The following is a 25,474-nucleotide window of genomic DNA, read 5'->3' on the forward strand; positions in this document are numbered from 1 at the left end:
ACAAGATGTCATAGTCCCATTGTATACGGCACTGGTCAGACCACACCTGGAGTACTGTGTGCAGTTCTGGAGGCCTCACTTCAAGAAGGACGTAGATAAAATTGAAAGGGTACAGAGGAGAGCGACGAGGATGGTCTGGGGCCAAGGGACCAAGCCCTATGAAGATAGGTTGAGGGACTTGGGAATGTTCAGCCTGGAGAAAAGGAGGTTGAGAGGGGACATGATAGCCCTCTTTAAGTATTTGAAAGGTTGTCACTTGGAGGAGGGCAGGATGCTGTTTCTGCTGGCTGCAGAGGAGAGGACAAAGCCACCAGCTAACGGCAAATGTACATTTGTGTGGCAGGATTCCTTCAGCCGTGTCTGACGTTGCTGCGTTCTCCACGCGGGGGAGAGATGTCCCAAGAGCAGCAGAGGGTAACAGGATTCGTCCCGTCTCCCCTTCCAGGCAGTCGGCCTCTTCACTCGGGACTGGACTGCCACGGGCGCTTTCTGGGCTGTCTGGTTCCCCCGGCCCCAGAGACACGGCCAATGATGTCTCTCCGTGGAAAGAGCATTTCTTCTGGGGAGACAGCCTCACACGTTCCGCTGCCAGCCACCCGTGGGCCAATCGGCAATTCCACCCGCAGGCCAAGTCTTGCACTCCAAGCAGGGAAAGGAGCCGGGGCCAAGGGGCTGTCTGGCCTCGTATGGCTTATCTCATCCAATATACTTACGAAAATGATTTCCTGTTTGGCCAGCATCCTTCGAACCGTCTTGGCAAGGTCTCGGCTCAACTGTCGTTGGAGAACTCAGGTGGCCTCAAGAGTGAAGATTCAAAAGACTCGCATTCAAAGCCCCCTCCCGCCACGGAGATACCTGCTGCTTCTCTCTGCCCACTGTGCTCCATGTTGAGTTGGGTCCTGTAGGTCTCCCAGCAGAGGCACATAGCTCCAGCTCATGAAGAGCTAGATATCAACAGTAGGTTTCTTGAAGAACTAGATACCAACAGTAAATTCCTTGAAGAGCTAGATTTCAACAGTAGGTTCCTTGAAGAGCTAGATTTCAACAGTAGGTTCCTTGGGGCCCTGACCAGGATAGCCCAGGCTAGCCTCATCTTGTCAGATCTACCAGATACCTAGTACCTGATGAAGGGGGCTTTGATGCCCAGAATCTTATACCCTCAAAATCTTGTTGACCTCCAAGGTGTCACGGGACTCCAATCTACTACGCTCCAACATGGCTACCCTCTGAAATGTTTATCAGATCTAATAAGCTAAGCAGGGTCGCCCCTGGTCAGTCGTGGGATGGGAGACCACCAATTAAGTTGTCCAGGGTTGCTACACAAAACCCTTCTGCTTGTCTTTGGCCTTGAGAACCCCGTCTTGATGGAGAGCACCGTCGGAATCTGTATGGAAGGGAACTCCGCCAGGCTTGGGATGGAAGGACCTTCTAGCTGTACCTGAAGAGGTGAGCTGTGACTTAGGAGGGCTCCTCCCCTGGCACCAGCTTTGTTCGTCTCGAAGTTGCTGCTGGACTCTGGCTCTCTTCTCCTGCTACACTCATGAACTGAAAATCCACGTTTCGGAGAGGCCAAACGGCAGCATTCCTGCAGCCCACCCTCATGTGGGTGGCTCTTCTTCATCTCCAGCCCTGCGACTCCCCCCTCTGATTCCCTTGCGAGTTGTCCTCCCCCTTTCTGAGGCCCCAGGACTCAGCATGGAGCTCCAAAACGTGTGGGGTCATTTCCCTCTCTGGGGGATTCATTGTCCTTCTCCTGGAGCAGGCAAGGTCCACCTTGGAACGGGCAGCAGGCGCCAAAAGCCATCAGAGCCCCCCCTCCTCCCACAGCCTTTCCCCTTCCTGTCAGGACCCCTCAGCTCCACCGGCATGGACGTCCTTGCAATCCACCTCTCCCACCTTCCCTTCAGCACACGTCTCTTCTGCCACAAGGACATCTCGGCCAATTAGCCGGAGAAGTTCATTAGCAGTGTCCTCCCGAGGCAGATGTGAGGCCAGGCCGGGACGCCCCTTTGAGTGGCAGGCAAAGATGGGGCTGCCAAACCCAGCGCTGGGGGGAGGGGGGGGGAGGAGGCTTCTTCTCAGCTTTCTCCAAACCTTCACTTCTATTGACTCCTCAGTACTCCAATGAAAGGAGCTGGTAGATGAGGCCCCCATGCCTGATGGCAGCCTCGTAGGGTCTTCAAGACAACCGACAGGCAAGGGAGGTGCAGAGGGGTCTGGCCTTGCAACCGCTGCTGCAGAGAGACAGAAAGCGGGTTATCTAACCTAGGATCCCGTTTGGGTTGACGCTTTATGATTGACTCTTTATTTGGATGTTTACTAGTAATACAGAGAGGGTGACTACATTATTTTGCCTTGTGAATCCTTGAGCTTCCTTGAGCTCAGGAAATCTATACTCGATTTCTACGACTGCACAGCAAGGGACGTTCAGAGGAGGTTCGCCGTTGCCCCCCTCTGCGTACCTCCTTGGATGTCCTTGGGGGTCTCCCATCCAAGTAGTAACTGAGTCTGTCTCTGCTTCGCTTCTAAGAACGGACGAGATCGGGCTAACAGCCCTGGGCTCCCTTAGTTGTCTCCTATCCATACACAAACCTTGGCCAACCCTGCGAGGCGGCCTAGATCTGACGGGACTGGACAGGCATAAATGCCCCCCCCCCGCCAAGCCCTTGGACTCTTCTTTCTTCAACAGGCCAATGGCCCAGCAGTCTTGGCCAGAACCAATCTGACAAATGACTTCCTCTGCCCCCCTCCCCACACAGAAGCCAGGAATTCATCCGCACCCAAAGAAATAGCAGGATCCGTATCAGCTAGCCGGGAAGGCGCAGAACTCAGGGGCGCCCCAGAAGCTCCCCCTGGCTGCATCCACAGACCTCTCAAAGGAGCATCTAACGCTTAATTAGGCAAAACGCCAGAGGGACGGACCAGAGCCAATGGGATGAAATTAATTCAAATGAAATTCTGTCTAAACATCCGGAAGAAGTTCCTGACACTCAGAGCGGTTTCTCAGGCTTCCTCGGGAGGTGGTGGTCTCTCCATCTTTGGAGATTTTGAAACAGAGGCTGGAGAGCCATCTGACGGAGAGGCTGATTCTGGGAAGGTTCAAGGGGGTGGCAGGGGACAGTGGGTGAGTGATTGGGATGTGAGTGTCCTGCATAGTACAGGGGTTGGACTAGATGACCCAGGAGGTCCCTTCCAGCTCTATTATTCTGTGATTCCATACTGTGTGAAGCCTGGCAACATTCCCTTGCAAACAATGGCTAAAGTGCATTGAGACCAGACTGAACATGCATGATTCACCAGGTGCAAAAGTACCCTTCTCATTCACCCAGGGGAGGAATGATTTATTTCTTTGTGCATGAAATATATATTCCTTTCCACGCCAGCCCCATTTGTCTCTCAAGGATTTAGCCTGGGATTTCTCAAGCCAGCAGTAAAAGGGGGAGGGGGAGAGGGGAGGGGGAGAGGGGGCCTCCCTGCCGGGGCTGAAGGTGTGAGAGGCTGCCGTTGCCAGGTGGGAGATGGGGGGAGCAGGGTTGGCAGATCCCAATAGGGGAAAATCCTGGAGATTGAGAGATACAACATGGGGGGGGGGGAGGGGGAGACACAGGAACCTCATTGAGGTAAAGCACCATAGAGCCCCACCTGCTGAGCAAGCATTTCCCTGGGAAACTGACCTCTGTAGAATCACAGAATTACAGAATCATAGCATTTCCCCCTAACAGCTAGCTGGTACCATTCTAAACACGTTTTTAACCCATTACTGAGGTCCTCTCCTCTGCTGGCCACAGGAGCCTCTCCCTGCCCTCCTCCAAGGTTCAGCCTTTCTGATCCTTCCAGAGAGCCCTCCTGTCCCCTCTCAGCCTCCTCTTCTCCAGGCTGGACATCCCCAAGTCCCTCAGCCTTTCCTCACTTTGAAGATTGAACCCATGACTCCTGGGCGAAGGGGTGAGCCTGTACATTGGCACCTTTCCCCAAATCCCTGGGAGATCTTCTTGCGATGCTGGCTCTCCTTCCAATGCTCCTCCCCCCCCCCCTAAACCCCAGGACGTGCGTCCTGACTCCCCCCATAACCAGGACCCGAGGGATCCATGCACATGCCCAACAGGAGGACGCAGCCCCCTGCCTGGTGCTCTCCTGGGACCTCCGGCTTGGCACACGTGGCCAAGGGGCTCTCGGGCTCCTCTAGAGGCCCACCGAGGCAGGGAGCATCCCCCCCCTCCCGGCCCCCTCCGTGATTAGGCTCCCTGTAAACGTGAGAAGCCATGCGCACGGAACACAATGTTCGCAGCTGTCACTCAGGGTTAAATAATTAGTCGATATTACGCTCCCAGCGCTGCCCCTGGTGCCCAGGCCGATCTGGACGGGAAGGAGGAATGTGTCCTTATGTTACACCAGTGCCGGCGCTCAGCCCTTCCTGCAAGCTGACAGGCAGCCCTGGCACACTCCGGCCTGACCCCTCGCTAAGCCAGTTAGGCGGCTAAATGGGAGCGCCACCTCGGGAGGAGGGGCAGGCGGGGGCAGGGACGCCTCGAAAGTCAGGCAGGCAAGAGGCCCTCCTCCTCCTCCTTCCCGGCAGCCCCGGGGGCAGTTCTGCACGAGCCGCCTTCCCTCTCCTGGGGAACCGGCCTCTGCACATTGGGGAGGGGCTGTGATTCGGGATCCCGCTCCCTCCTGGGCACAGGCAGGGGGAGGGTTGCAAAATCCAGGCTGGAATCTCCTAGAGATTTGGGGCTGGAACCTGGGGAGGCCGGGGGGGGGGTAAATTGGCACAGAGCCCCCCCTCCCAAGCAGCCCTTTTGGGCAGGGGAGTCTGGGGAGGAGCTGGAATTCCAGGAGATCCCCAGGTGCCACCTGGAGGCTGGCATCCCTATTGGGAGGGATTATGCCCCCCTGAGGCCTCTCCCCTCCATCCTCACAGGAATTTCCCAGCCCCATGAGAGCCAAGGAGACTCTGCTGAACGTCCACACGTGCTGAATCAACATTTCTGCCCCTCTCCCTTTAGACCAGGGTAGTCACACTGCGGCCCTCCAGATGTCCATGGACTACAATTCCCATGAGCCCCTGCCAGCGAATGCTGGCAGGGGCTCATGGGAATTGTAGTCCATGGACATCTGGAGGGCCGCAGTATGACTACCCTGATCCCCACGGAGCCCAACTGCTTCTGGTGCCTGACTCTCCCCCCTCCTTCAAGCGGAAAGTGGGGTTGGGGAACCCACTAGGAAAATCGACAGCGATTGGAGAGGGAAAGGACAGGGAAATACATTTCCACAAACGCACCTTAAAAAAAAACAGCAATAAGATAACCCCTTGAAAGCTGCCCCCTCCCCTATTAGATGATTTATTTCTCCTGTTTGCTCCTGCCGGGAACTTTTAAATCACCCACTGCTCCTTCCCGTCTATTGGCTTCCACGGGGGTGACTTTCCCTGCGAAAGCGTCTGAGTCCGGCCCCCAAAACTCCCGCGTTCGGCAAGGCTGAAGGGGCGCCCCTCGTGTCTCGGCTGGTGGCACTTTATCAATGGGCTGCGTCCTCCTCCGGTCGGTCGGCTTGGGAGTTCATGACGTGCAGATGGTGCCCTTTCCCTTCAGGCTCATGTTTATGAATGAGGCATCCTAGAAGACGCAGAGCTTCCCTGAAAGGTTCCGACAGGCCCAGGAAAGCAGGCGGATTCTGCGGCCGAAGCTCAGCACGGCCCTTTCCAGATTAAGGCTCTCATTTGTCCTAAATCCTCACTGTCTGGCCCTGTTCAAGGGAGAGGCTGATCCACTTAACAGCAGGGAAACGAAGCTGCAAGGCCGTGTCCCGTCAGGTCTGCTTAGTCCAACAGGTGCTCAGCCGTTCCTCTGCGACTTGAAGGAAGAGGGGCGGTTCCCCTCCGGCCCAGGCGGCGTGCCAGGTAGAAAGGGGATCGTGTCCGTGTCCCTGCAGTGCCCCTGAGGGCTGCCGGGGTCTTCTTCCGGGAGTATTTCTAGAATGGGTGCCGGGGTCCCTGACATGGGGCCACAGAGCCCACAGACACCTCTCCTGGCGCCCACTGTGTTTTTAGAAAGCGGGTGTGGGCTGGGTGGGTGACCGGCCACTGGACATCTGGCTCCTCTGACTCCTCTGACCAGTTGGCTCCTCCGGATCCTCTGACCGGTTGGCTCCGCCTCCTGTGGCAGCCATTTTGTGGCTGTGGTCACCACTGGCGTCAGAACTCCTGTCGCATCACCCTGTCTGCTCATCTTTGACTTATCGTCCACACGTACCCCAAGATCTCGTTCACACCCACCATATCCCCGGAAGTGACATCACTACCAGCACCCTTAGCTGTCCTTTTGCTCCCTCCCCTCCCCTTTACTACTACCAGTAGTAAGGTAGGCCAGAAAGAAGAGTGGGAGCTGAGAAGACAGCCTGGACCCCCCCCCCCCCACATTTCAGAGCTCCTACAAACACATCGGGGTCCACAGAGCCCTGGTTGGGAATCTATACCGCCCTGTCTCTCTTTGGGGCACAGTCAAAAGTTCTAGGAAGACTGGAGGGGGGTTTCACCAGGGCACCCCCCTTCTGGTCGTCTGACGGCCTGCGTTAGAAGGACGGGGTGCAGAAGGGGGCACTATTCCCTACTCGCCATTCCAGCTATTCTCATCCGATTCCTCCTGGAGGCCAGCAGCGAATTAGAGGTGTCCGTTTAGAACAGGGGTAGTCAAACTGCGTCCCTCCAGGTGTCCGTGGACTACAATTCCCAGCAGCCCCTGCCAGCGAACACTGGCAGGGGCTCCTGGGGATTGTAGTCCACGGACATCTGGAGGGCTGCTGTTTGACTACCCCTGGTTTAGAAAGTCAGCCATCTATTCTGGGTGGTGGGTTTTAGCCGCTGTGCCAAACAGTGGCGGGCAGGAAGGGGAAGCCACAGAAACGGAAACATCGCCAAGCTTTCTGCCACCGTTGTGGGTTTTTAGCATGCCGTATCTTTTCGCGTTGTGCTTTGCAAGAACTTTGGCCTTTTTGATCCAGCTTTCAGCAGGGATGACCGTCAGCCGAGCACTGCGGCACCAGCAACAGGCAGCCTCTTCCGCGATTGGGGGGAGGATAAAGGGGCAAACGTCATAATTAGCCCGTTTGAATCACATTTCTCTTCCAAGAGCCCGAAGCCAGGGACACGCGAAGCTGCCTTGTCCTCCCTCGGACCCTCGGTCCATTCATGTCCGTACAGTTTACTCGGTCCGGCAGTGGCTCTCCAGGGTCTCTGGTCGAGGCCTGTCCATCTCCTGGTCCTTGCAGCTGGAGATACAACCTGGGACCTTCTGCCTGTCAAGCAGAGGCTCCCCACCAGAGTCCCAGACTCTCCACGGAAGAGGAGCTTGTGCCAACAGGCCAATCAAAACACACAGAAAACTAGAACACCAAAACCCAGGGTGGGGGCCTAGAAACGTTATTGGTTTCTGTGCTAAACATAATTTTAAAAGTCTTCACCTGCTGAGACAGGTGGATCTACCTGGGAAGGGAGTTTCAAGGTTTAGGAGCTGCCTGTCCAGCATGAGACAGGTTTGCACGATTCGTGTCTAGACTCAGATGGCAGAAGCACCTGAAGCAGGGTCTCCAAAGAGAACTGAAGTGCAATGCTGCTTTGGGGTTTTTTTTTGGCATCCCCTAAATCCAGCTCTCATTGATTTGTGAACTCTCGGAGACTTGCAACATTTTGCTGCAGTGGTGTATGGCCTGGTACAGTCTAGGTTTGATTACTGCAAAGCGCTTTACGCGGGGCTGCCCTTGAAGACAGTCTGGAAGCTGCCGATGGTACACCATGCTGCGACCAGGGCGTTGCCCACAGCGGGTCAAAGGGGCCATCTCAGTCCAGTCTTGCCCCACCTAGACTGGCTCATGATTGGCTGGCGGGATCAGTGCTAGGGGCTAGTGGTGCCCCTTAAAGCCCTGCACACCTTGGGCCCAACAGACGTGAGGACAGCCTTCTTCCATACGACCTGAGTCACTCACTCCACTCTTCCGTGGGTCCCCCTGGCTCTCTGCAGTGAGAGGGGCTGCAGCTCAAGGAATGTCCCTCTTGGTTATGGCACCAAGAACTTTCTTCCAGGGGAGGGTCACCTGCTGTCCTCCGTGAGTGCCTTTGAGATTCAGATGGGGCCGTGTTGTTCGGTCTGCAGCACTAGAAAAGGGCCAAAGTCCAGACACACTTTCAAGATTAACCAAATTTAAGGCAGGGGAGGAGCTTTTGGGAGTGGAGGCTCAGTTCTTCCTAGATGGACTCCTAGAATCATAGAGTTGGAAGGGGCCATACAGGCCATCTAGTCCAACCCCCTGCTCAACGCAGGATCAGCCCTAAGAGCCTGGATTCCCCTTCTGCATGGCTCAGTGTGGGTCTTTCATGGGGACAGCTCGAGATGGGTGGCCCTGCTAGTTTGCCTGCAGCAGCTGCAGGAAAGAGCCAGGAACACCTGAAAGACGAACAAAGTTTGTGGCAAGGGAGGAGCTTTCGTGAGCCATGGGTCACTTCTTCCTATATCCAAAGAATGGATGTATTCTCACACATTTCACCTGTGGGGAAGGCCCGTTTTGTCTTGTCTGGCAGAGTGGTCGTTGTGCTTCCTCCGGTTTTTGTTTGTTCCTGTATACTTTTAAATTCTGCAGATGATTTCATGCCTGCGGGTGCTACCTTGGGGGTCCTGACTGGGTGGACATGCAGCATCATCGATCAATTAATAAATAAAACACAAAGGCGCACCTTAAGCTATGCTGTCCCCGAACGGTCTGGAGTTCCAAAGGCCACTACCAGCCCCAGAAGCAAACTGGGACGCAGTGGGGATGGAACAAGCCACCATACGGTCCCAACCATGGCAAGCCCCTTGCGGGCGGCCCCCACCCTTTCTGCAACCGGACTGCCTTGAGAAGCTCTACTGAGCACAAAGCTGGGAATTGATGCAAAACAAACACAGAGTCAGCCCTGAGTGAAAACAACGACATTTTTAGAACTGCAAGGGAAAGGCCACGGATCTCGTCCAACCTGCCGTATGTAAACAGGGCTGGAATCAGGTTCCCTGAAAAATATGGAGGGGGGAGAGTTTATTTTGTTCCTCCGTTGATTCACCTTCATTGACCCCCCCCCCCCCCCCCGCCCCTTCAGGCTAGAGCTACAGATACCTTTGCACCTCATCTTGCTCTGGCCAGGGTCCCCGCACGATGCACTCGTACCCTGTGGAACTCTAGGCCATGCTCTTATGTGCAAGCAGAACTATATGCAGAGACCCAGCATGGTGCGGTGGTTAACAGTAGGGGCCTCTAATCTGGAGAACTGGGCTTGAGTCTCCACTCCTCCTCCATGTGCAGCCAAATGGGTGATCTTGGATCAGTTCCAGTTCTTCCAGAGCTCTCTCAGTCCCACCTACCTCACAGGGTAGCTGTTGCAGAGAGAGGAAGGGAAGGTGATTGTAAGCCCCTTTGAGGCTCCTTTGGGTAGTGAAAAGTGGGGCATAGAAAACCAGCTCTTCTTCTTCTTGAGAACCCCCCGGGTGCAGCAGGCTAACCCTTGGGATCTTTCTAGCAGAAGCGTACAACTGTTGATGCCTGCAGGCCCGAGGACCATGTTCAGGGGCCAGGTGCTCTGAAATACCCACCAGGTGTACTTTTCGGCTCTGGAAATGGACGACAGGCTTGCCAGGCCCCAGGTGGGATCTGGGAATGCCCTGGAGTGGCAGCTCCACTCCAGGTGACAGAGGTCAGTGTCCCTGGAGAAAATGGCTGCCTTGGAGGGGGACTCCAGAGCATTGCACTCCACCGAGGTCCCGCCCAGCCCCAAATCCTGCCCTCTCCCAGCTCCACCTCCTCCCGGGTAGGGCGGGATATCAATCAAAGAAATCATCATAACCTCTCCAAGGATTTCCCAAACCCAGAGCTGGCAACCCTTGCGCACCATCAGGAATCTTTTGACAGCCTTCTTGGAAATGTCGCCACTAAAGCCCTTGCAGCGGAGGCCGGAGCCCAGGCCGAGCAGGACCTCTCGAGCTCACCGCCGTGGCTTCTATCGTCCACTTGCTGTGTGCGTGTGTGCGTGCTTGTGCAGGCAACAGAAAGGAGCTGGACCGAAAGTTGTTGACAGCAAAAAGCGAAAAGCAAATATGGTATTTTTAGAGCCCTGCGCTGCCTTTTGCATCGTCTGGGCTCCTGAGTGCCCGTCCCTCCAACACGATGCCGAGCTGCCGCATGAAAAATAAAATGAACACATCACAGCAATCATTTTTCCAGGCCATAATGAGTCACTGTCTAAAGTCTAAAACGGGAAGTAAATAATTTCGCAGGGGCGGCTGTCCTCCTTGCTGCAGGAGCCTAAGCGGCGAAAGGAAACCTCAGACTTTCCCAAAACTCTTCCCTCCTCAGCCCGTTCCTCTTAAAAGCCACCTTCATCATTCCCACTGGCAGGAAATCGAGTGTGTGTGTGTGTGGGCAGAATTAACGTGGATGAAGAAATCCAGAGAAACAGAATCTGCGTGTTTCGCTTTGGCCGCTGTGCTGCTGCAGCCATTTTGGGCCACGCGAACCGATCCACGGCAGAATAAGAGCCCATTCGTGGCTACGGCTTATGTCACCTGGATGCTGGGGAAACCAGAGCTCATCCCCCAGGACTTTATGCTGCTGCATCATCTCCTGGAAAGCAGCTCTGGTGCATGGGAGGGGACGCACGGTGCATGTGAGAAAGAAATGTCTTCAATTCAAGCTCGGGAAACCAAGCAACAAGATCGGGAGGGAAAACCTTTGCCAAAGAGGTCACCTCTGAGAGCAAGGGATGAGCTGGCCAAGGGATGGGAAGGCCCAAGTCACAGGACTGCACAGAAGAATGCCCAAATAATGTATGGAAAATGAGGCTGAAGCAAATATTCTCACAGGGGAGAATTGTTCAGCAGTCTAGCCTGCTTGGGGAGGAAACAGAATATTCCCCTGAGCTTCCAGAGGTCTTGGGCAGACTGGAAAACTGCCTGCAGCCACATTAGAATGTCGTCAGAAACACCCACAGCACTCACGGGGAATATTCTTCTTGCATGTGTGGATATGTGCTGCTGAGATGCAGCCACCGTAGGGCGTAGGGCGAGCACGAGGCGATCTTCCACTGCCTTCCCCTGCAGAGCCTTCCTTGGTGGTCTCCCTCCCAAGCACTTACCCTGTTTAGCTTTCGACTTATGGAGACCCCAGCAAGGGGCTTCCTAGGCAAGGGAGAAGCAGAGGTGGCTGGCCTTTGCCTTCCTCTGCAGAGTCTTCCTTGGTGGTCTCTCTTCCAAGTACTGACCCTCCTGATCTTCCGACTTATGGAGACCCCAGCAAGGGGCCTCCTAGGCCAGGGAGAAGCAGAGGTGGCTGGCCTTTGCCTTCCTCTGCAGAGCCTTCCTTGGTGGTCTCCCTTTCAATAAAGGTGACTAAATATAGCAAAGTCCAGGAATACCTTCAAGACTAACCAAACTTGTGCCAGGGGAGAGTGTTCCCTCCCCTGCAGGTCAACTTAGACCTCGGGTCATGTTCTGGCAAGTCCAACTCAAACTGAAACGAAGCCACACATCAGATTTAAAAGAAAGCCCACCCCAGGGACCCCCACGCAGTCGGGGCCATGCACAGGCATCCCCAATAAGGTAAAAAAAAGATGTACAGAGATGGCAAGCGTCTCTCCCTTCTGCATGACCTGCTTTTGAATAAACAACAGCATATTCCACAGTCAATTATCGCTAAAGTACAAAGTGTTCTGTTACCAAAAAAAAAAAAAAAAAAGCCTGTTTGCAGCGGCTGGTCAAAAAGGACAGATTGGGGCACCCAAGTGAACGCTTGATCTCTTGTGTCCCTGTATAATTTTATATCAATGAGGCTGGTGTGGAGACCGCAGAAGAGGCGTTGCCACGTCCCCCCCCTCCCCCTTCCGTAAAACGCCTAATTGCGGGCTTTGGAGAGAGAGGCACAAGGAGACAAGGTGTGCTTCCGGCGGAAAAGTGGGAAAACAAATTAGGACCAGCCCACCTCCAAGGGAAGAGCACTATGGGCCTCTTCCGTAAACAGGCTCTTTTATTACGGCTTCAGGAGGCGTTTCTTGCAAGCCGCCCGGCCAGAGGCGTAAATGGCTATATATACATATGACAGGTGGCAAGCAGAACCAACTTTTCTTCAAGCTCACCTTAGAATTCAGAATTTATTTCAGTGGCTTTGCCCGAAGAGACCAATTCTGCCGTCTGTTGTGCAGGTCAAAGGGCTGAGTGGGCCAGGTCAAGGATTTATTTATGTATTCACTAGGGGACAAGCCCGTTGCATTCGGGAACACAACGGGCGCTAGATTAGGGGGTGGAGTGGAAGATCTCTGGGGATGGCCTCCTCCTCCACCCAGGGCCCGGAGGCAGCTCTTAGGGAACTCACCGTCAGGGGCAGCTCTCACGTGGCAGAGATCTGCAGCCTCCGAGCCTCGGAGGGAAGTGAAAGGAGGAGGGGGTCGTCAGGGGTGGGGGACGGAAGGCGACTGGCTGGCCACTGAACAGACAGGCAAGCCAGTTGGAGGAACAGGAGGCACTCAGGGGCGGGACAGCCGCCCTGAGTGGGTGTTAAGTGCTGAATGGCACTTAAGCCATGAGACCAGCTCCTCCTCCAAGCCCTTACCAGGAATATTAAGTGGAACAGATCATATTTATTGACTGCCACTCCCGGTCCAGCCGGCTGGTGGTAGTTGACCCCTCCCCCTACACACACGTTTTACAGATGCAAAGAAGGCCATGCTCCGAAGATACCCCCGTCCCAGCTCATATCCAGGTCCACTGGTCCACCGTTGCATTACTCAACCACGTGACCCCAGCGTGGTGCCCCTGGGCCCCATGACAGCTGCCAACCGCTTTCCAGGAGCTGGGCAAATGTCTTTGGACAGTGAGTGGGGCAAGGTGAGGTTTGTGCCCGTGAAGATTTGATTTAAAAAAATGTTGCTTTGGCAGCAGTTGCCACAACAACACCAGGATCTTCTTCGTGTGTCAGAAGCGAAACTGCAGCAGCCCTTTTGCTTCAGCTCAACGCTGGGAGCCACACAAATCAGATAAGAACAGAACAAAACCTCGAGCGAGAAACCCAGATACAGAATGCCAAGAATCACAATGCAAACCTTCCAAGTCAAGGACACACAAAACCTGCCTACGGCCTCAGTGGCACCGGCCGTTCCAGGGGCCCCCCTTCCTCCAAATCCCTGGCTTGCAAAGGAAATGGGGCACAAAATGCCCCTCTTGAGGGGCCAGAGCACAGAATCGAATCCTCCCTGGCGATCTCCGCTGGGCAGACACTGAAATCAATGAGCCCCAGGACTGAGGCAGATAAAAGGAAATTCTTCTTCACTCAAAGAGATCGTCATCGTGTGGAATTCACTGCTGCAGGAAGTGGTGGCAGCTTCCAGAGGGGAGGGGAGAAACATCCGGAGCAGAGGAGCCTGAGGGGCTGGAAGGTACAAGGCACAGAGGGAACACTCGGTCTGGGGCAGGGATACCCTGTCTTCTTCGGGCTTGGGGGGGGGGGCAAGAGTGGGAGGGCTCCTGGAGTTGTGGCCCTGCTGATGGACCTCCTGATGGCTCCTGGGGCTTGGGCCCCTGTGTGATACACAATGTTGGACTGGAGGGGCTACTGGCCAGATCCAACGTGGCTTATCTTATGTTCCTATGAAAAGATTGGAAAAACGTCTGGAGCTGTTAGCCACAAGGTATAGGTGGAATACTCTGTCTGGGGCAGGGATGATCTATCTTCTTGGCACTTGGGGGGCACAGAGGGAGGACTCCTGGAGTTCTGACCCCACAGGAGGACTTCCTGATGGTAGCTGGGTTTGGGCCACAATATGACTCAGAGTGCTGGACTGGAAGGGCCACTGGTCTGATCCAACGTGGTTTATTTCTGGGGCAGGGATGCTCTGTCTTCGTGGTGTTGGGTTGGGGCAAGAGTGGGAGGACTTCTGGAGTTCTGGCCCTGCTGGTGGACCTTCTGATGGCCCTTGGTGTTTGGCCACTGTGTGACACAGAGCATCAGCCTTGACAGGAAGCCAAAGCAAGTGGCCAGATTGGAGACCATGTGAAGCAGCCGTTCCTACCAACCACAGAATCTCTGCCTGCCTAGCAGATGGCGTGCCCTTCCTTGGAGGCCATCACCCAAACCTTTGACCAGGCCCTGGTCGGAGCAGTTTCACCCTTCCATGGGGAAGCAACTGGGTCCGTGGCCCTTTCCTTCTAACTGTGCATGCTCCCCATTTTTCGGTAAGCCCTCCTTTCTCAGCATGGCTGACAGAGAACCCACCACCTCCCGAGGAAGCCTGTTCCACTGAGGAACCACTCCAACTGTCAGGAACTTCTTCCGGAGGTTTAGCCGAACATTCTTTTGCATTAATTTCATCCCATTGGTCCTGGTCTGTCCCTCTGGGGCAAGAGAGAACAACTCTGCTCCATCCTCCTTATGGGAGCCTTTTAAATACTTGAAGATGGCTATCAGATCCCCTCTCAGTCGTCTCCTCTCCAGGCTAAACTGACCAAGCTCTCTCTGGTCTAAGCAGACCAAGCTCCCATTGGGGTGGAAGGCAGGATATGAATAAAGTCAACCACAAGGACCTCTCTCCTGAAACTTCACTCCCCCCCACCAAGTCTCCAGGAATTGAGTAGTCAACCCTCCCCCCCCCAAAGTTCTTACAATGAACCTTCCCAGCCAAAACGTGCACCCCAAGCCCTCAGAGAGATATGAACGCTCCCTTGCTGTGGAGGCAGACAGCTGCCCAGGCTCCGAACGGGAGGCTGGAAATAACGAACCATGAATTCGAACCCGTTTCCTTGCACACATAATTCACCACGATTCACCCGTGTGAAATTTGGGCCGAGGAACGCTAGTCCTGCTGCAAGAGCTGCGTCCCAGGAAGGGCTCTTCGTGTCTAATGGTGGACATCCCACCCCCACCCCATCCCACCCCCCAGTTTAAGGGCAGCATTTCAGTGAATGCACTGAGACACCCTATAGTTATCCAGAGGTAAAATCTTCCAGGTAGCGAAATTATGTAGGAGTCTAAGTAGGATTAATAAATACCAGGAAGCTGTTACTTAGCTACTGCAAAAGCCACCCCCGGCGGGCTTTCTGTATCATTAGGGCTCCAGAGGAAGGGAAACACACACCAGCCCCTGGTTCCTCGACACAGGCGTGAAGGCGGAAGCAGAGAGGGAGAAGCAGAGAGGGAGAGCAATGCCGGCTTTAGCGCTGGGCCAGATGGACAGCAGGATGGGCTGAAGAAGCAGCGCTAGGAGAATAATTACGTGCACCAACGGCCTGTGCCGGTTTCGGGAGGGTGGTAGAGAAATTTAATAAATAATAGGAACAAATAGCAACATGATGGGGCAGGGGGTGAAAAATCTAGGAAGTCTCCGATGGACAGAATAGATTTTAAACGGACCCTTGGTGGCGTCTGCAGCAGGATGGCTGGTTTGTCCACCAGACGGACAGAGGCCTGGCAGACCGGTGCGGTCAAGCGGGGCTGGTTGGCGACCCTTAGAAAGCACCTGTGCAATCCGGAGGCGGCAGGATCGTGGCGTATTCCAGTTGACTCCTTCAGAGGCAGCTTTCCCATTGAATCCCCCCTTCTGAACTGAGCCGAGTCCTCAAACTCCACCGGCCATGTCAGGGCCTGGAGTCTGGGAAAGGTTAGCCTGGTATGAACTGATGCTAGGAAAAGTCAAAGAAGCCCAGGAAAAGAAAGGAAAAGGAAAAGAGGTTGCGACGGATGGACTCCATGAACGGAGCCATGGCCCTCCCATTTTCAAGACCGGAGCAAGGGAGCTTGGGAGGTCAGTAATTCATAGGGTCTCCAGCTCTGGGTTGGGAAAGACCTGGGGACTTTGGGGGTGCAGCCAGGAGAGGGCGGGGAGGGTCCTCAGCGGAGTATAATGCTATGGAGGCCACCCCCCGAAGCGGCCACTTTCTCCAGGGAAGCTGCTCTTTCGTCTAGACATGAGCTGTCATTCCAGGGGATGCCCAGTTCCCACCTGGAGGCTGGCATCCCTAGGCTGCTATAAGTCAGCAGGAGCTTGATCAGTTTCTTCTGTTTTCATAAAATCCTAGAGTTGGAAGGGCCCTCCAGGGTCATCTAGTCCAACCCCCTGCACAGTGCAGGAATTCACAACTACCTGCCCATCCGCTCACATTCTGCCAAAGTTCATAAAATCAGCATGTCGATTTTAATATTCTTAATAATAGCAATTTGCTTAACAATAGCGATTTGCATTTTAATTTTAATATATAGTTGCTGATCAACCTTCAGGTTCCTGACTTTGCAAGGGAAGACCACCAAACTGAAGGAAATATTAAAGCCCGGCGGGGGAAATCGGAATGTCAGAGTAGACCCCAGCTATTTACAGTCTCCGTGTAATCTACCTCGAAGGGTTGTTGTGAGGTTAAAACAGAGGACAGGAGGAGGAGGTAAGCCACTCGGAAAGGGGGGATATTTATAAAGTAATCAAATAAGCGTTGTTGACCAAGAAGAGGTTGCCTGCGGCTCGTGAGGAACCATTTCCTCTCTAGTGTGACACTTATACCACACTCTTCAGGTGACCTTAAGGCGATGCTGCGTTTTCGGTACACTGGGATAGGAATGGAAATTCCCATTTGCACACAGAAGCCCTGCAGGGTAACAGAAGGTGGCATGCACCAGTGGATATGGAAATGTCTGATTTCCCAGAGAGGCCGGAGGGGGTCAGGAACGAGGTCGGTAATGACGACATCTTCCACCAGTGGCCTGGGGGCATGCTATGTGCCACCCCCCCCCCCCCCCAGCAGCATCTCCGTGGAAAGGGCCAGGCATGGGGTTACGAGAAAGACCTCTGCCCGGAGAGCTGCTGCCAGCCTGAGTAGACAATACCAGGACTGAAGGTTGCTGAGGGCCCTACCCAGCCTGCCCTACCTCACAGGGTTGTTGTGAGGATAAAACAGAGTGAAGGAGAACGACGCTAGCTGCTTTGGGGGAGAAAAGGGGAGCTTTAAATAAATAAAGGAAATAAAACGTCTGGCCTAGTCAGGCTGGGAAGAAAAGTGGCACAGGACTGAAGTCAATTAGTTAACTGCTACATTTTCCAGTCCCGTTAGAAAGATTCGGCCCCGGTTCTTACCTTGGGCTGCAAGGCAGCCGGCTGAAGCCCTGGAGCGGGTTCGGGGATTGAGGCTTTCTTCGTACTGGATGCCGGGTACTGCCCGCCAGGTGGCCCAGGTTCGGGCTTCCAGGTGCTCTGTGGCACGTAGGACGGTTCCGTTCCGTTCCGCCCGCCGTAGCTTGGGCCTCCAGGATAGGCAGACTCTTGGTAGCGGGCCGGCTGGGGTGCGTAGCCGTAACTTGGCTCTGGATAATGCACCGGCTGGGGTGCGTAGCCGTAACTGGGCGCCCAAGGCTGAGACGGAGCATAGGGGCCCAGGGGTGGGGGTGGAGGGGGCTGGCCGGGGGCCAGACTGCTGTACTGGGGGGCCGGAGGCTGGTAGTGCGGGGTGGGCTGGGCGGACTTCACCTGCACGTTGAAATTCGGCCGAGGGGCAGTAGAGGCGGTGGTGTACGAGGCAGGGACGGGCTGAGCCCTCAGAGTGCCCACGGGCGTCACGGGGACGGGAGACGGCTGAGCAGCAGGCTTGGCAGTGGATTTCTTGGTGGCCGTGAGAGGAGGCTGGTTTGGGATGACCATGCGCTTGTGGCTGGTGACCGGAGTGGAGGCCGGAGGGGTGGCCACCGGAGAGCCGCCTGAAGCCGCTGAGCCCTGCGCACGAGAAACACCAAAAGAAAGATGGTTGTGAGCGCCCGCTGAAGGCCATTCAGCGAATAAGTGGAGCCTCCGTGTTCAGAGGCAGTCAACCTGTGAATTCCTGCCCCAGGAAGCAACAGTGGGAAAGGGGCTTGGCCATGATGCCAAATAACTCTAGAAGATTGTCCTGGCACGCAGACTTCCTCCGGGCAGGTGACAACAGGCGTTAAAACAGGGGCAGTCAAACTGCGGCCCTCCAGATGTCCATGGACTACAATTCCCATGAGCCTCTGCCAGAGGCTCATGGGAATTGTAGTCCATGGACATCTGGAGGGCCGCAGTTTGACTACTTGTTTTAAAACCAGCAAATTCATTAAAACCTGATATACTTTCTGTCTTGCAGGCCCAGCAGAACTGGTTGAGGTCTGAAAGAGAACCGGTATCTTTTGGCAGAATGTTCTACCAGGCTGGGTCCAAGGCCAGAAAGCTCTGCTGAGATCAGGCTAGATGACCCAGGAGGTTCCTTCCAACTCTAGGATTCTAGGCTGGCCTGGCCCATGCAGAGGTGGCTTGCCATTCCTGCCTCTGCACAGCGACTCTGGATCTCCCGGCTGGTCTCCCATCCAAGTCCTGACCCCACCTGCTCCTGCTTAGCTTCTGAGAGCTGATGAGTTCAGGCTACTGTGGCCCAGCCAGGTCCAGAGCGGCTCAGAGGGAGGAGAGGAAACATGTGCATGCCCCAGAAATCATACATCTTCAAACTACTTTCAGCTCTCTGAAGAACAGCGGCTAGCCTGCAGCGTCAGCCCCCGGTCCGTCTTTCTCTGCATTTTATATCGTTTTTCTGCGGGAAGGAGCCAATTAATGAAGGAATGAGGAAAGAAGGCAGAGAGAGGGGGGCAGAGGAGAGAGAGGGGTCAGACCCCCCCCCCCCGCCCACCTGAGGGTCCCTGCAGTCAGAATTCACCCCTTGCCCCAGACAGTAAAAGCCCAGGATTAAGTACGCTGTTCTGCCCTAGCATGAAACGCTGTTCTGCTCCCCGCCACATCTTGATTCTGGACTCTGGGGGACTGTAAAAAAACCCCGAAGGTTAAGCCGGGTTAATTTCCCTCCCTCCTTTAATTTACAAGTACAATTTGCCAAACGTGACTTGCCAAAAAGGGGGTCAGGGGAGAGCTCAAACTGCAAATCACGGCTCTGCTCGCCTGGGGGGGGGGGGAGTGAGGAAGGCAAGCTTGGATCACCTTTGCCTAAAAGCCAGCGATAAAGCCGCATTTTAAAAGGTAGATCCCCCCCCCTCCAAGAGCAGCACAGAGGCCTCTGATGTTGAAAAGGAAAATCGATATCTCGCTAAAGCACGACAAAGCCGCTTCTGTCAAAGAGCCAACCCATTAAGGCGGAGGGATTAGGTGGAAAGGGACCGAAACATGGGGGGGGGGGGGGGAGGCACAGGAAGAGGAATTTCAGGCATCCGAGCACAGGCGGGGAGGGAAGGGGGTCAAGAATGGAGCGGGGCTTGAGAGAGGAAAGCGCTGGAATTCCAATGAGGGACAGACCAGGACCAATGGGATGAAATTCATGCAAAAGAAATTCCCTCTCAACCTCCGGAAGAAGTTCCTGACAGTCAGAAAGGTTCCTCAGTGGGACAGGCTTCCTCGGGAGGTGGTGGGTTCTCCATCTTTGGAGATTTTTAAACCGAGGCTGGAGAGAGGCTGATTCTGTGAAGGCTCAAGGGGGTGGCAGGTGACAGTGGAGGAGCGATTGGGGTGTGAGTGTCCTGCACAGTGCAGGGGGTTGGACTAGATGACCCAGGAGGTCCCTTCCAACTCTAGGATTCTAGGATTCCATGACTTCAACGCTCAAGACAAAGGAGTCCAGGCAATTGCGGTCTCGCCCGAACAAAGTCTGTTCTGTACACCCACAATCCCCTGCATGATGGAAGGTAGACACCCCCTTCTAGCCTAGTCTTCTCCCTCGACGTGTTATTTTAATATGTGGAAGGCGCTGGGCAGGGGGTGGCGACGAAAGGACATTCAAGCTCCATTCACAGAGCTTGAGGCATCAGCAGATTCTTCCAGGTGGGGACACCAGTATCCTGGAGAGCGACTGAAGTGGGCAGGGGGAGTGGATGCTTTCCCTGTATGCAGCACCCCCCAAAAAGAGTAGTTGTCCCACAGGGGTGAGTAACCTCTAAGTCAGGGGTCCCCAGTCTTCTTGAGTCCATGGGCCTCTCTGGAATTCGGGCACAGGGTGGTGACCGCAATCCAAAAATGGCTGCCAGGGGAGGTAGAGCCCTAAACACACCCAGAAGAAGTCCAAGCAACAGGGAGAAGAGGGGGGGATTAAAAACACACCTGGAATGACGTGTCACAAGAGGAAGCTAAAGGGACAGCATTTTGATCAGCACAGCCAATTAGATGGCCAAAGGTTAGTGCTGGCAACCTGCAGGAGGGGGTGGGAGACAGGAGATGACAAGTGGAGAAGATGGCCACTGAGGCAGGACAACCCCTCTGAAGCCCCTCCTCTCCTCAAACTGTACCCTCCCCAGGCTCCATACCCCAAATCTCCAGCTGTTTCCTAAAGCAGGGTGGGCCACCTTTCCAAGGCCGAACTGAAATCTCTACTGTGAAAAAAGCCCCCCTGGCCTCACCCACTGGCAGAAAACTCTTGTTAGGCATGAGGGAAGTTAGGCATGAGTCTATGACTCTAAGTTGTTGTGGGATGCCATGGGGCCAAACACAGTGGTTTGGGGACCCATGTTCCAAACTGTACACCAGAATACCTTAATCATAGTTCTAGAACAGAGAACAGAAAAGGGTTTTTTTGAAGAGAGAGGAACTGGCTGGCCCCTGGGTGAGACGGGAGGCTGGACTGGAGGGACCCTCCCTGGCCTGACCCAGCAGGGCTCTTCCTGTGTTCTTCTCATGTTCTCATGTCTGCAAGCAAGAAATGTGTTCTCCCCCTCATCTTTTTTTATACGCAACTTTGGCAGGTTCCTAGAGAGGCTGAATAAAAATGTTTTGATTAAATGTATAAGGCAAGCCTCTCTTGCCTTTAATTTAAAAGTAAATCTTCTCAGGGAGACTGAAAGAAGAAAACCTGTTTTGTTTCCACAGGGACAAAAGACTTTTTATTGATTTTGTTCTTTGAATCCGGGGGGGGGGGGGCAGTGGAAAATTCCAGTGCTGTGGGAAGCAAGCAGATCCCTTGCTTTTGTCGACTGTGCAAAGAGGGGGGGGGGGGGAGAGAAATTTTCTGGAAAGCATAAAATGTTGGTTAATGTAAGAGCCGTTCCATGCTTTTGGTTCTGTGACTCAGACCCGGAGGAGGCCAAGAGGATACATCCACAAGCTCACACCTTTCTCTGCAGAAAACATTAAAAAACGCACACCTTCGTTCTTCAAGGAGAGCAGATGAATGGTGCAAGCAAGGCACACCTGACCACAGAGAGGGAGGGACCCCTCTGATGACTGTGCCCCTTAAAGACCCACATATCTTGGGGCAGGGGGATCCAAGGGACCGTCTTCTCCAAATGTTCCTGCCTGGGAACTGATATCACACAGGGGGCCCCTCCTGAAACTTTTCTGGCGGGTGCACAAGAGAGGGCCTTTTCGGTGGCAGCCCCACGATAAGAGAACAGCCCCCTCAGGGAAGGACACCTGCCCTCCCCCTCCCCTTTGAGATTTAGGAGGCAGTTTTAGGAGGTGGGATGAGCTCCTGGAGGAGTTGCGGGCCCTCGGAGAGCTTTCTGCTTTCCGTAGGACCTGCAAAACGGAGCTCTTCCACCAAGTCTATGGCCAGGGCCAGGGCTGGAGCACGTGGGAGGGGTCACCCTTGATATTGGTATCGGACATCTTGACGCAGGTTGGTCCCTCCCTATGCCGTCCTCGTAACCCCATATGATGTTTTGCCATCTGTTTGGGGTTCTAATATTGTCAACTGGGGTTTTAATGGGATTTTGTTGTTGGATTATTGTTGTTATGAGTTTCGAGAGTGGTGGCTTATAAAGCCAATGAATGAATGAATGAATGAATGAATGAATGAATGAATGAATGAATGAATGAATGAATGAATGAATGAATGAATGATATACAGGCTACAAAATCTGGCTTGAATTTCACTTGGGTGACCCTTAGATGTATTTCTCCCAGGCTCAGTGCAGAGGTCAATTTTCTGGTCCAGGAGCAAATGCCCAGGACACAGGACCCTGTATCTGCTGCCCTCGTTCTGCTGCTTCAGGCCAACTCACTTGAACCAATACCCACCGAGCTGCCTTCTACTGAGTCATGTCTACTCCGACCGTAGCAGCTCTCCTGGGTCTCAGGCAGAAGGAGGTCTTTCCCATCATCACCTGGTCCTTTTTAAACTGGAGATGCTGCCGGGGGCTGGACCTGGAACCTTCTGCAGGCCACTCCCTTTCTGATCCTTTGGCATTCCGGCACACAGAGGGAGCTGCCATCACAAAATGGCTGCCAGAGTAGGAGGAGCCAATCACAACATGTCAAGGAGTGGGGTTGTATAGGAGAAGCGTTCTCCTCCTTCATATGTTTTAAGCAGAGGCTGGAGAGCCATCTGACGGAGAGGCTGATTCTATGAACTTAGGCAGACGGTGAGTGGGTGGGCAGGAAGGGATATGCCAGGGCTTGTCTCTTGTGGCCCTTCCTGGCAGACCCAGGGAATTGCTGATCACCACTGTGGGATGGAAGGGGAATTTCCTCCAGGCCAGACTGGATTCTGGAGATTGTTGGTGTATGTGTGGGGGATTACTTGGGCATGAAACTGGGGTCACCATGAGTGGGCAGGTTGTGAGTTCCTGCACAGTCCAGGGGGTTGGGCTAGATGACCTCGGAGGCCCCTCCCAACTCTGTGATTCTGTGCACTCCAACAGCACTTCTTCAACACTTGAGGCAGAAGTTATGTTTAAGAGGATGGCTTTTAGTTTGGACAGCCAATCAAATCTCCAGTGGCCGGTCAGAGGCCCTGCTTGGCAAAAGCCTCCCCTAGCCCTGCCCAGTTTCGTAAAGCACCCAGTGAGCCCCAGGAGAACTGTCTGTGGGCACCAGCCTGGGGACACCGGCCTTCAAGGGTGGTTGGAGGCGAGCAACGATTTGCATGACCGGAGACATAAATCTACCAACAGAGGAGGGCGAGCCCCACTTGGGGACAGGCAAGGATCCTGCTAGCCGGCACGGGGCTCCAGATCTATGAGGCATAAGCAAGAGAGCGGGAAGTGCTCTGTCTGGTGAGCCCCCACCCCGCAGAAAGCCACAACATCACTTATGCATTCGGCTAAGCGAACAGCTCCGTGCCCAAATAGAAATGCACGCTAAAAATAACCTTCCTGTTTCCCCTAAAAGCCGGCCCATTCAAATGAGGCCATTCTGCTGATTACAAACCTTTCACGCCGGGAACTGCAAGGGGACGGGCTGCAATTAAAGCGCTCCCCGCCTTTTATCCGAAGCATTAACCCCGGACAGCTCATTAACTTCCCCACCCTGAATGCTGAACTCCGGAGCCGGAAGATTAAGGCACAGGAGAGAGCAACCTCAGAGGAAGGCCCACTACGGAACGGGGCTCCTTCTAGCCGCCTCTCACAGCCCCTTGAAGGACCTTCCTGGATGGATGGCATAGGATCACGTCAACCTCTGAGATATTTGCACCACTGTCCGAATTTATATATGTGGCCATAGGCGGTCTGGGCCCAGGGCACCTGAGGGATCTGCCTACACCCCCAAAGAGCCTTATGCTCCAGCACCTCCAACTTCCTCGTGTTCCCTAGCCCAAAAGTAGCCTGCTTGACCTCTACCAAGGCCAGAGCCTTCTCTGTCCTGGCCCCCACCTGGTGGAAGGAGGGACCAGGACCCTGCCAGAGTTAAGGCAGTTCCGCAGCGCCTGCAAAAGGGAGTTTTTCCGCCAGGCTTTTGTTTGAGGTCGACCTGAACCCCCGCTTCCCATTGGCCCTCCCCCTGAGCCTCCCTCCTATGGCACCCTCTACGACTCCGCCCATCCCACTGGGTTATCAGTATGTGTTTTATATTCTCCATACTTTTCTGCTGTTCTATGTTGCTTGTCGTTATCACTTTATGGTTGTTAAACTAAGTTATCTGATTTGTTTCTGTTGTACGTGAACCGCCCTGAGCCGAAGCTGTCTTCCGTCCGTCACAGGAACGTGAACGTCGTGCTTCCCAGGGAGATGTGATGGAGTTCTTTGCACTCTTCCCAGCTGCGAAGGAGTGGCTAGAAAATTTAGGCTGCCCAATCGGTCGGCCTAACCGTTTTATCACCGGGCAGGTGACAACATGCGCTAAAACAGGGGTGGTCAAACACCGGCCCTCCAGATGTCCATGGACTACAATTCCTATGAGCCCCTGCCAGCGAATGATGCCATTTTGCCCACCCCTGCTCTAGAATCTCCTGCCGGACAGGCTCACAGGTCACAGCTCCCACCCAACCACTCTGCTGTGCATGGGCAGAATGCTAGGGGGGAAATTTTACTAATGTTCTTGCACTTGCTGAATTCATACATATCTGTCATACTGGATTTCACGTTCCCTGTGAACCACCCTGAGCCGCAAAGGAAATAAATAAATAAATAAACATTATGAAAATAAAGAAATGAATGGAATAGAGTTCGTTTAATTCGAGGTGTAAGCTTTCATACACAGAAAACCTTCCAGCCAGGATTAAACTTTCTTGGCCTTCAACATACCCCTGGACTCAAACTTAGTTCTGCAAATTCTAATATCGCACATGAAATTGCTGATGTATTGCTCCTCAGGTGGGTGGGAAAAAAAGAAATCTTTAAAGATTTATTCTAATCGTGGTTGGGCGTGATTTTAACCTTTACTCTGGAGCAGAATTTTAGCGATTTAACAGGTCAGGGTAGATTGCAGTCCAAGTTAGTTCAGACGCGAGGAGGAGAGGAATCCCTGGCTGATCAGCTCTGACGCTCTGGGATGGAGCCAACGTCTCTCCTGCCAAGCGGAACTCAATAACTCCCTTCCGCTCAGGAGTGAAAGACTTCCTCCAGCGGAAAAAAGATTTCCTCCCACAGAGGAAGGGCTTTCCCATGGCAGGAAGTCTTTCCCTGCCAAGGGAAGATTTAGTAGAAAGGAAGGACTGGTTCTGGCTTGCCGAAATCACTTGATCCCAGCCTTTTCTGTATCTTTACCCAAACCGATGGTCCTTCTCTGAGCGGAATAACCCAATCAACAGATGAGGAGGGGGTGCACGTTATCACCTTGTTAGTAGGTGCGGCCCTGATCCTGACACTCAGCGCATCAACAGACCCTGCAGCTTGATGGGACCCCTCCATCTCACCCCCCAAACACACACAAACAAGCAGTCTATATTTTGCAGGAAGGGAAGAAGCAACTAATGATACAATCCTAGAGTTGGAAGGGACCCCCAGGGTCATCCTGCAGAACGCGGGAAATTCACAGCTACCTGCCCACTCATAGGGACCCCAATTCCATGCCCGTCTTTTGAGTATCTGCAGGGCTTTCATAGAGAGAATGGATGTTTTCTATTGCCCCAGACTGCTGGAGTAGAACGAATGGGTTGAAATGAAAGCCAGATAGTTTTTGGCTAAACACAAGGGAGAACTTCCTGACACTTTTGGGGGAGGGGGCACGGGTTTCCTCGGGAGGTGGGGGGGGGCCCTCCTTTCTTTGGAGGTTTTTAAGCAGAGGCAAGGAGGGCACCTGGGGGCAGTGCAAACGCCATGGACCTAGGCA

General features: G+C 54.0%; 1 protein-coding gene across 4 annotated transcripts in view; it reads right to left on the reverse strand.

Moving 5' to 3' along the window:
- LPP (LIM domain containing preferred translocation partner in lipoma) overlaps positions 1–25,474 on the reverse strand; it is a 216,394-nt gene that overhangs the window by 44,774 nt on the left and 146,146 nt on the right. For all 4 annotated transcript variants that reach the window (XM_077348017.1, XM_077348016.1, XM_077348018.1 and 1 more), the window contains one exon: positions 17,120–17,752. In XM_077348017.1, the coding sequence (XP_077204132.1) occupies positions 17,120–17,752 (633 nt within the window). The remainder of the gene's footprint in view (positions 1–17,119; positions 17,753–25,474) is intronic.

This window comes from Paroedura picta, chromosome 8, assembly GCF_049243985.1.
Source record: "Paroedura picta isolate Pp20150507F chromosome 8, Ppicta_v3.0, whole genome shotgun sequence".
NCBI classification, from domain to species: Eukaryota; Metazoa; Chordata; class Lepidosauria; order Squamata; family Gekkonidae; genus Paroedura; species Paroedura picta.